Raw genomic sequence first — 12,013 nt, 5'->3', positions numbered from 1 at the left:
TGTCTCCTGTAGCTGCTATATTGAAGCCGCCATGTTGGATTTTGCAAAGGCGTACACAGCATCAGAAAGTAGATATCCTCAGCTTTAAAATGAGTCGTTGCACGATTTTTTTGGTCACATCAAATTTTGGACACAGCAGTGATCCGGTTGACATGGATCGTCCCATATATACAGGGTGTCCCATTTTAAAGGAATCACCCCGAAATTTTCGGCGGTTGGCGTTGTACAAAAAAATTGTTCAGACAACAGTTATTTGGGACAATGGGGGCAACCTTTCTGCGAAATCCGATTTGACCTTGAGATTCATTTTCTAGGTCATATGAAGGTCAAAGTCATTTTTAAATAGAAACCCATATTTTTGATCCCGGATTCGAAAAGAGCGGAAAATTCTACGTTTAGATAACGTATTGTGTGGGGTGCGGTTAACCCCCCCCCCCCCCCGCCTAACGTCATGCAGCGGTCAAATTTATGATTTTCTTCATCTATGCACAGGAATGATCGGGCAAGAGTAAGGTTAATTGTAATAACCCAATAACTTGATAACCCAAATAACCCAATAATCCAATAACCCGATAACCCCAATAATTCAATAACCCCAATATCCCAAAAAAATTATAGGGTCAAACAACAGTGACCTTGAGCTTAAGCTTCAGGTTGATTTTCAAAGTCAACTTCATGTATTCAAAGCCTTCATGAGAAGTGTCATTTTCCATTTTGTGGGATAACATGTTATTTCCATTCTATTTTCTGGTGTGGATCCGGACAAGCCTACAAAGTTTCAACTAAATTGTTTAATAACACTTTTTTAGTATTGTTTATGACAATAGTGATTCGCGAACAGTCCTTCTCAGGATTGTTCAAGTGTAATTTTCTTAGTTGACTTAAAAGGAGGGAATATGCCGGATTATTCGAGAAACGAAATTGTTGATATTCTGTTGTCTCTCGGGGCATGTCAAGGCCGATATCGTGCTGCGGCAAGGTATTACCTGCAGTACCCGGCTGGGTAATCAATACCTTGCCTTCATTGGCTGGGTAATCGATACCTTACCTTCATTGGCTGGGTAATCAATACCTTGCCTTCACTGGCTGGGTAATCAATATCTTATTAACCTCTTGCCCCGGTGGGATGGGGGGGGGGGGTGAACCGGTCCCCCAACATAATACTTTATCTAAACGTAGAATTTCCCGCTCTTTTTAAATCCGGTATAAAAAATGGGGGTCCTTATTCAAAATATTTCTTGGTTATTGGGTTATTAGGGTTATTGGGGTTATCGAGTTATTGGGTATTGGAGTTATTGGGTTATTACAATTAACCATACCCTTGCCCAATCATCCCTGTACATAGATGAAGCAAATCATAAATTTTACCCCTACATGACCTTAGGCGGGGGGGGGGGGGGGGGGGGGTAACCGCACCCCACACATAATACGTTATCTGAACGTAGAATTTTCCGCTCTTTCCGAATCCTGGATCAAAAATATGGGTTCCTATTCAAAAAATCACTTTGACCTTCAAATGACCTTGAAAATAAATTTCAAGGTCAAATCGGATTTCACAGAAAGGTTGCCCCCATTGTCCTAAATAACTGTTGTCTGAACAATTTTTTTGTACAACGCCAACCGTCGAAAATTTCGGGGTGGTTCCTTTAAAATGGGACACCCTGTATATATATACAGGGTGTCCAAAAAGTAACGATACACCTGAGAAATTTTCTAAGCCGGTTATTTTTTTAACTGGGTGAAGGTTGTTCTTGAAGTAACTTTTTACGAGGAATCCGACGGTAACCTTGGATTTGACCTTGAACCTCATTTTCAAGGTTATTCTGAGATCAACCTCATTTTTTTAAATGGAAACCCCTATTTTTTATGGCGGAATCGGAAAGAGCGGAAAATTTTACGTCCAGATATGTATTGAGGTATGAGGTTGAGGTAACCCCTAGAGGTCAACTGGAGGTCAAAGTATGAATTCTTAAAAATCTCGCGAATTCAGTGGTTAAAAAAAACAAACAAAAGGATAACCCCAGGTAACTTTCAACGGTGCTCTTTAATTTGTCCTTGAACCTCATTTTCAAGGTTATTTTGAGGTCAACCTCATTTTTTTTAATGGGTACCCCCTATTTTTTATGGCGGAATCGAAAAAAGTGAAGACTGTCACGTATGGATGAGTTGAGGTTTGAGGTTAATGTGACCTCTAAGGGTCAGATGAAGGTCGAACTGTGGCTTTGTAATAGTACCGGGATTTTAGTGGTACAAGGAAGCAAATAAAGGTCATGGAAACCCCCATTTTCGACAGCGGCAATCAATCAGAATTAAAAACAAAAAGTTTGCAACCCAAATAAATGTTTTCAAAAAATGAAAATTATAATTTGAGTACTTTTACAAAAAAGTTCTACTACAGTCTGACTAATGCACTAATGCTTTATGGAGATTTTCGAATGGTAAAATCTTTTCAAATATGTTGCTTTTTTAAATATTAATTTTTGAAAATGCAATTGTGTCGAAGAATAAGCTCAAAACGATAAAGTTAGGCATAGTACATTTCCTAAGGATAGAACCAAGTGAAATTGTTAGTGGATTTTCAATGAATAGGTATGGGATAGTAACCTTAAAAAGTTTAACCGGCCAATCAAGTTATTAAGAAAATAAGCGTAAAAAATAATTGTTGATAGGCGAGGGGAACTCACGAAAATAAAGCACCCCAAAGGGACAGATTTTACTACGTCCACGTTGTTGTTCCTGGGTAACGCTAAAAGTAAAAAAAATTGATCTTGAAAAAACCTTGATAATGAGGTTGAAGGTTAAATTCAAGGTCACGGATCTCCGATGGGCAATTACTAAATAAATACCCTTCTCCATTATGAAAAAAACTTTAAAAAATTTTAGGGCGTCTTTAAGTTTGGATGACCTTCGACTGACCTTAAACTTTAAGTTCGCCCTTGACTTATGATCTAAGTAGATATTTGGATGTGAAATTTTCCGCTCTTTCGATTGCCGCTGTCGAAAATGGGGGTTTCCATGACCTTTATTTGCTTCCTTGTACCACTAAAATCCCGGTACTATTACAAAGCCACAGTTTGACCTTCATCTGACCCCTAGAGGTCACATTAACCTCAAACCTCAACTCATCCATACGTGAGAGTCTTCACTTTTTTCGATTCCGCCATAAAATATAGGGGGTACCCATTAAAAAAAATGATGTTGACATCAAAATAACCTTGAAAATGAGGTTCAAGGACAAATTAAAGAGCACTGTTGAAAGTTACCTGGGGTTATCCTTTTGTTTGTTTTGTTTAACCACTGAATTCGCGAGATTTTTAAGAATTCATACTTTGACCTCCAGTTGACCTCTACGGATTACCTCAACCTCATACCTCAATACATATCTGGACGTAAAATTTTCCGCTCTTTCCGATTACGCCATAAAAAATAGGGGTTTCCATTTAAAAAAATGAGGTTGACCTCCAAATAACCTTGAAAATAAGGTTCAAGGTCAAATCCAAGGTTACCATCGGATTCCTCGTAAAAAGTTACTTCAAGAACAACCTTCACCCGGTTAAAAAAATAACCGGCTTAGAAAATTTCTCAGGTGTATCGTTACTTTTTGGACACCCTGTATATATATTGAAAAACACACATACACTCACACATATATATTTCAAAAATATTTCTACAATGCCAATTTACTATAGCACATATGATTGCTAAAACAATTTTTATACAAAATTTTCATTGAAATTTTTTTCGGATCAGTAAAGTTTTCTTAATATTTCTTTTTAATTTATAAAATTATCTTTATTAAAAATTGGTGTTCAAAGCCTAAATTTTTCAAATGATTATAAAATTTTTTAGGAACATTTTTGATACCCTATGAATCAATCTTGTTTTTGTATCATCTTCTAACCATTCATAAAATGCTATATACTATTTTAAATATCGTGCAATACAACTATGTACATTCATCAAATTTTTATTCTTAAACTTTTCTATCATAGGTGTGACATATATCTACATGTAGTCGATACTAAAACGCAAACTATTTCGCCCATACCGCAAGTTTTAAAAATTATTGATTCAAAATATAATTTTTTGAAAGATTATTATACTGGCTTAGCAATCGAGAACGTTATACCAGCATATATAGGTGTTCAAGAAGACTCATTTGATATCGCATTAGTGGCACTTGTAGCTTTAATGATGGTACTTCTGATTGGCATAGTTACGATTATAATCGTTTGTTGCTACTTCAAACACTGGGTGGTTCGATTTCCGAATGACATAAGCAAAAAAGATGGTCTCATTAAACAACAAATTATCGACGAACTTAATACAACTGAAAACCCACTTTGGATTGAACAGTAAGTTTAATAAATATGTTTTGTAATATAAAATTAAAAGATATAATTATTAGTAAAGATGTTTATCAAAAACAGCATTATAGAATGCTTAAATAAGTAATTAAATTTCTACTTATTTATTCAATTATTTATCAAAGTACAATATTATTAAATATTATATATTAACAAAAGATTGTTCTTAAATAATATTCACCAATTTAAGAACAATATTCAAAAATGTATATGGCCATTTTAATAGGCATTTTGATAATTATTATTCGAAATGCGATACATAAATTGCTTTATACAGCGTGATCCAAAAGTCCCGGAATAGCGGAATAACTCAGCAGGACTGCATTTTAGCAAAAATTATTTCAAACAAAAGTTATAAGATTTTTCCATAGCTATCTAATGGTAACCTTGACCATAACCTTGACCATGACCTTCAAAATCATTTAGAGGTCAAGGTGATTTCTTAAAATGGAATCTCATACTTTTTATTCGTGGAATGAAAACGGCATAAAATATTACATTCAGAAATGACCATAACCATAACTTTAACCTTGACCATAATCTTTAAGGTCATTGAAAGATTAAGGGTATTTTTTAAAATAGAAACCCATACTTATTATCCGTGTAATCCAAAGACCAAGAAATTTTAGGTTCAGATATGGCCTTGACCATAAACTTTAAGTTGGGGCACTTAGTAAGGCAAAATTGGACTTCTACCCAGCTGGTTAAGGCAACTTTATGTATCTTCATATGAAGTTAAGGCAAGGTTATGCATTAACCAAATCACTCAAGGCAAGGTTATGTAAAGCCAACTAAGGTAAAATTAAGCTTCAACACTGCCAATTAAGGCAAGGTAAAGACTCGAACAAACAAGATAAGGCGGTGTGAAGGAATATCAGAGACAGTCATTGAAGTTTAGCAAATGTCTGAAATATTTTTCGCTGTATCCTACCACTGTTAATAAGTTAATGATCATTTAATCATTGACAGTTGGCCCTCTCTAAACCATACAATGTTTTTCTTAAACACTTTTCTGTACCCAACCAGTTAAGTCACGATTATGTATTCATCCTGCCAGATAAGGCGTTAAACTTCCACCCAATTATTTAAGGCAAGGTTTAGCTTCGTACAGGTAGTAAAGTTTATGTGAGGGATCTACCGATCCTAAAAAGACAAGGTTTTGTATTTAACCAGTCATTTAAGGCAAGATAATTTACTTAGCCAATTAAGGCAAGATTATGCAATAACCCAGCCAAATATCGCAAGGTTGAGCTTCCTCCCAGCTAATTATAAAACTGCGTCCCCAGTAAGTGCCGACCAGAGTGTTTTGTCAACTGGCTAGCGATAAAACGTATTAGGTAGCATACATTGTTCTTTTTGCTTTCCGCGAGCGAGTGTGCCCATACATCTTTGCCGAATTCTGACGTTTCTCTCTCTCGCCCGGCCTGGCTTATTTTTGTTAAACTTATTTTGTAGTGTTTGCCCATCGGGCGATACACTTGGTTTTATAGGCTTACAATAAAGCCTAAGTACTGAATCGCACCCAGCCTAGCCATCTCATCGCCACCCAGCCTAGCCATTTCATCGCCACCCAACCTTCTTCGTTCCTCACTGGACGAATCCATGAGCACCAAGTGCATCTGTCACGATTGCGAGAATCTTCGCGATCCCTCCCCCTTCTAGCACTCTTCGAGCATCAACTCCTCGACTTCTCTCGTCAAGAAAGCATTCAACGGGCCAGGAGCAGCTTCGAACGCTTTCGCTAAGGCACATAGCCGGCGAAACTGCAAAGCATTGAGCCATCGTTCCCTTTGTGCGCGCGACCTTACGTACGGATAATATGCCCGTCGGGCTCAGCCGATCGCTCGCGGTCACGTATTCTGCAACATTCCATTTCTCCGAATAATAGACCTGTTACACGCTTAAAAAGTTTTATATTTCTGACAGACATATTTGAGTTACATAACTAATGATACTCAGTCAACGAATATGATGCATTTGTACATAAATTTACTAGTTTTTTAATTATTTTTATATACAAAATCACAAACACTTAGTGTTACATGAATATATTTATATTTCATAAATTTTTCAACACTTAAATAATAATTTAAAAAATAAAATCGCTATGTCAAATCAAATGTAATATTACGATAAGAAAAAAGCAGTATAAACCAAGATAGACAAAAGGTTACTGCTTCTGAATGCGCATAGATACGCAAAATAGATACGCAAGCATTTTTGATGTTTTGAGCCGTACTATTCTTTTTATTAACGGTGATTCACATGGGGGGCCGTATATCGAGAACCGTACTGCTACAATAAAGTTGCATTTGACTATATATAGCTCGACATCTCTCCCGTCCATTATCTTCTAGTCAGTATAAGAAGCCTATACAGCCTAGAAGATAATGTATGGAGCTTTTATACAGCCGAGAACATATAAAGTATAGACTGCCATCCCGTTTCATGTGTTGCTGTGTCTGGTTAAAGAAAGAAAGAACGAACCGAGTGAGAAATGATTTCTCTCTCTCTAACACTTTAAAGTATTCCTGCAAATCATGCTGAATAAAATGTCTATTGATAAATGAAAATTCAAGTAATTAAATAGCGTTGGTAAAATAATAACTAGTTTTATGTAGATACCTAATGTAGCCGACTATACGGTTTTAATACTTTGAATAAATATTAATAAAAAGTGTCTGTCAGTTGAGCAGGTGTACTATTTATTTCTTTTTTTTTTTGCTATTTATTTGTAATGTTGTTCTGAAAACTCGTATACGGTATCTGACTTTAATCTTATCTAATAAACTAAACTCCCTCATCATTTTATAATAAGGTGATTCTCATGAACTTTTGGACAAATGCATTGCTACATGTGCCAAATCTATCCGAATATGATGATCTTAACTAAAATTTTAGCTGTACATTACCAGCGAAATCTAAACAGTTCGCTGTATTTCTATTTTACATAGAATAGTTTTTATTGACTTAAGTTTCGCTGCTTATAGATGTTTTATTGTAGATTGCATTGCATTTACTTGCATTTCATAAAAATCGTAAGCTCTCGTGCCCAAGAAAGTGTACGTTATGATGGCAGAACCATTGAGCCATATAAAAATTACCTTATTAGAAAATTACGAGGGAGCTTAATTTCTTAGATAAGATTAATATCAGATACCGTATGTAAATTTTCAGAACAACGTTGCATTGATGTGGAAGTAGGTTATACCTTTTGACCATTTTTGCTCTAAGAAAATCGTTTGCCAAATAAATATGATGTATTGTATAGAGGACCAATCACTAACAATAAGGTAACTTCGGCTAGTAGAGATACAATATACAGGGTGGACCATTTTAATCGAAACACCCAGAAATCTTTTTCCAGGTAAGGATGCGTGAAACATGTTTCAGACAAAAGTTGCTGGACTCCGAGGGGCACATAATCGGGTGACCTTGACTCTGACCTTGAGGGTCATTTTCAAGGTCATCCAAAGGTCAACTTTGTTTTTTTAAATAGAAACCCCCATTTTTGACCTCGGATTCAGAAAGAGCGTGAAATTCTACGTTCAGATGACCTATTATACGTGGGGTCTGGGTAACCACCAAGGTCGCCCCCAACATCACGTAAAGTTCAATGTTATTTTTTTCTTAATCTTTCCACCTAACTAACCTAAGATCGGTATAGTTTAGAGAAAAATGATGTAAACAAAAGTTATTGCATTTTGAGAGGGGCATCTTGTGGTGACCTTAACTTCGACCTAAGGGTCATTTTCAAGGTCATTTGAAGGTTAACTTTCTGTTTCTCGGAATAACCTACTTTTTTATCACGGATTCGGAAACAACAAAGAATTCGACGTTCTTGAAACATAACACATGTAGCATCTAGGTGACCCTTCCTGTAAGGGTTTTTTTGTTGTAAGCTTTTTCATAAACCCGTTCGTAATTCTAACTTGAGTAACATTATTTTGAAACGACATTTTTTGTAATTATTAAGATTTCTTCACAATGCTTTGTGATTCCTGATTAATTATTAATAAAAAAGATAATAAATATGATAATTATTTCATGATAAATAAAATCAATTTGTGTACTGTACACTTTGGTGTGATTTATTTACCCTATCCAAGACACTCCTAAAACAAGTATTGTAGAAATTACTACTACTGTTACTACTAATAGAAAAGTAGAAACAAATTTGACCTTCAAATGACCTTGAAAATGACCCTCAAGGTCGAAGTTAAGGTCACCACAAGATGCCCCTCTCAAAATGCAATAACTTTTGTCTACATCATTTTTCTCTAAACTATACCGATCTTAGGTTAGTTAGGTGGAAAGATTAAGAAAAAAATAACATTGAACTTTACGTGATGTTGGGGGCGACCTTGGTGGTCACCCAGACCTCACGTATAATAGATCATCTGAACGTAGAATTTCCCGCTCTTTCTGAATCCGAGGTAAAAATGGGGGTTTCTATTTAAAAAAACAAAGTTGACCTTCGGTTGACCTTGAAAATGACCCTCAAGGTCAGAGTCAAGGTCACCCGATTATGTCCCTCTCGGAGTCCAGCAACTTTTGTCTGAAACATGTTTCACGCATCCTTACCTGGAAAAAGATTTCTGGGTGCTTCGATTAAAATGGTCCACCCTGTATAGTGTAAATACTGTAGAAGTATCGTTTGCTTTGTCAGCAACAGGAAACATGAGTTTCCGCAATAGAGTTCTAACAAAAACCGAACACTGAAAGCTTTTTATTTACGAAAGATCCTAATTTAATATTTTATTTAATAATGATAGACAAACAAAGCAAGCAATACTCATTTACGACCTTTTTATATACTTTAATAGAAATTTCATTTATGCAGAAAAACATTACATTTTAGGATTCAAAAAAAAAGTCTTTACCTAAATATAATAAAAGAAAAGTACAAATGAGAAAAATAAGTACATTACAACTCCTTATCTCTAGCAATTACTTCGGCCGTCGAGTTTGTCTACCACATTATGGAAAACCCGGGGTATATAGCTTCGTAATATCACACCTGCTGGATTAAGAAAATGGAAACAGCCGAATAACAAATAAATATTTAGAATGCGAAAATAAATTTACAAGTTTTGACCATCGGGTCATTAATTAAAACAACAGTTAAAGAAGAAATTAAAAAGTTTTTGAAAAAATATAACACCAGACTTCTAAAGGACCCAAATAAACTTATCAACAACTTCCTTGAGACAACCATCACAAAGACGAGACTCAAAAAACAAACTCATGAATGCACAAATAAATCCTAATTTATTTATTATACTCTAAAACAAAAACAGAATACTTACTGGAGAATCCTCTCAAATCACGTGTAGATCTTTCATAAAATATCTTCATAGAATTCATATCTTGCATAGAATAATAATATTTACTCATTGTTTTAAAATATAAAATGGATTTTAAATAAATTTGGTACAAATAAAATAAATAAATTTCAGAAAAAAAAAGAAATAAATAGTACACCTGCTCAACTGACAGACACTTTTTATTAATATTTATTCAAAGTATTAAAACCGTATAGTCGGCTATATTAGGTATCTACATAAAACTAGTTATTATTTTACCAACGCTATTTGATTACTTGAATTTTCATTTATCAATAGAGATTTTATTCAGCATGATTTGCAGGAATACTTTAAAGTGTTAGAGAGAGAGAAATCATTTCTTACTCAGTTCGTTCTTTCTCTTTTTAACCAGAAGCAGCAACACATGAAACGGGATGGCAGTCTATACTTTATATGTTCTCGGCTGTATAAAAGCTCCGTACATTATCGTCTAGGCTGTATAGGCTTCTTATGCTGACGAGAAGGCAATGGAGGGGCGGGATGTCGAGCTATATACAGTCAAATGCAACTTTATTGTAGCAGTACGGTTCTCGATATACGGCCCCCGATGTGAATCACTGTTAATAAAAAGAATAGTACGGCACAGGGTGGGCAAAAGTACGTGCCGGGCACTGTATATTCATAGTTTTGACTATATAGCATGTGTTGTTTTTCTGGCAGAGGTGTTAGAGGTTAGAAGTGTTTGGTGTGCTAGGCGATTTACTTCTATCGAAAAGAATAGAGCAAAGAGTTTACATTAAATTTTGTGTGAAAATGGAATACAGTGCTCTAAAGCTCTTAAAATATTGACAATTGCATATAGTGACTATACTCTGAGTAAAAAAAAATATGTATAAGTGGTATAAGCTGTCCCAAGAAGGCCGAGAGGATGTCGAAGACGGACCTCGCACTGAACATCCCAGCATATTCAACAACAGATGAAAATATTGAAGCAGTGAAAAAAATTGTATTAAAAAATCGTTGAATCACCATCAGAGAAGTTGCAGAAGATATTGGCATATCAATCGGCTCATTTCATGATATTCTTTCGGATGTTTTGGGCATGAGACGTGTGTCAGCGAAATTCGTTTGAAAATTGCTTAATTTTGATCAAAAGAACCGTCGCATGTCCATCGCTCAGGAGATGTTGAATGAAGTCAATCAAGATATTGATTTTCTTAAAAGGGTTATAATTGGTGATAAATCGTGGGTATATGTTTATGATCTCGAAACTAAAGTCCAATCATTCCAATGGAAGACTCCAGAAAAGTCAACACCCAAAAAAGCACGCCAAGTTCGATCAAGTGTCAAGGTTTTGCTCACTGTCTTCTTTGATTACCGTAACGTAGTTCATCAGGAATTCTTACCACAAGGTCATACGGTCAATAAGGAGTATCACCTTGAAGTTATGTGTCGTTTTATTTTATCCTACCTTTTTCAATTTCTGTTATGATTTTAAATTACCTGTATGATAGTATGCTTATTATAATCAGTTTCTATTTTGAGTTAACAATTTGCGTATATAATAAAGTAAATTTTAAATATTATTTTTAATTTAAAATAAATAACATAAATAAACTGACCGCTCCAGCATCACATCGTAAAAATTAATATAATATTTATCTATTTTTCCACGGTAAAACAAAAATTATGTATCTGATAAACGAAGATTTAAAAGAAAAAGTGAAAAAACTTTTTAAAACCATTGTATTTGACGGTGATCGCCTAACGACTGCTTTGTGTTCTTTTTGTAGAAGACGAGTTTCTTTTGCATTTGCTGATAAAAATAATGTGCGCAAGAATGAATATAAGCAGATAATAAGTCGTGATACATCAAAATTCACTGGTGAAATAAAAATTACAAAGCAAACAAATAATAAAGAGTATCTTTGCAATTTATGTGAACTGACATGAAAAACTAAGTGTCAGAAAAAAATTAAAAATTCTCATGTAAATAAAAAAATGCAATAAAATCCCCTACCTTGTGTTTCAAAATCATACATTGTGACGGTAAACGTCAAATTAGCGCTGATAATATAACTCAATTGTTGCCTGTGAGGGCAGCACCTGCCGGGGGGACGAAATTCATAACGAAGGAATTCGGCACCCGAGCAGACGGAACGCGCGCGATTGAAACCGAACTAGTGAAGCTTCGACTATCGTTGAGTCCGCCCGCTTTCGCTATCTCTATCGCCAATCTACGAGCCATCAACATCAACACGCTAGAGCAGCAGCAGCCAGTCGTCCGTGATCGTAGCCGCCCAGGTGCCATCCAGCTACCAGTTCGAGGCCAGGACGAGA

General features: G+C 35.3%; 1 protein-coding gene across 6 annotated transcripts in view; it reads left to right on the top strand.

Annotated features, from left to right (window-relative positions):
- The window catches only part of LOC131675357 (cadherin-87A), a 943,248-nt gene that overhangs the window by 514,229 nt on the left and 417,006 nt on the right, over positions 1 to 12,013 (top strand). For 4 of the 6 annotated variants that reach the window (XR_009303046.1, XM_058954308.1, XM_058954307.1 and 1 more), the window contains one exon: positions 3,993 to 4,355. The exons of 1 other annotated variant lie outside the window; for it this stretch is intronic. Coding sequence is in view for 4 of the 5 variants with exons in the window: in XM_058954308.1 (XP_058810291.1) it covers positions 3,993 to 4,355 (363 nt within the window). In the remaining variant the exon portion in view is untranslated. Of the gene's footprint in view, positions 1 to 3,992; positions 4,356 to 12,013 lie in introns of those variants that run through there. One more of the 6 variants, XM_058954310.1, reaches the window with a different exon arrangement.

This window comes from Phymastichus coffea, unplaced genomic scaffold, assembly GCF_024137745.1.
Source record: "Phymastichus coffea isolate CEN01 unplaced genomic scaffold, Cenicafe_Pcof_1.1 PCOF00020, whole genome shotgun sequence".
NCBI classification, from domain to species: Eukaryota; Metazoa; Arthropoda; class Insecta; order Hymenoptera; family Eulophidae; genus Phymastichus; species Phymastichus coffea.
The sequence above is the reverse complement of the archived record's forward strand: the minus strand, read 5'-3'. Positions and strand labels throughout refer to the sequence as shown.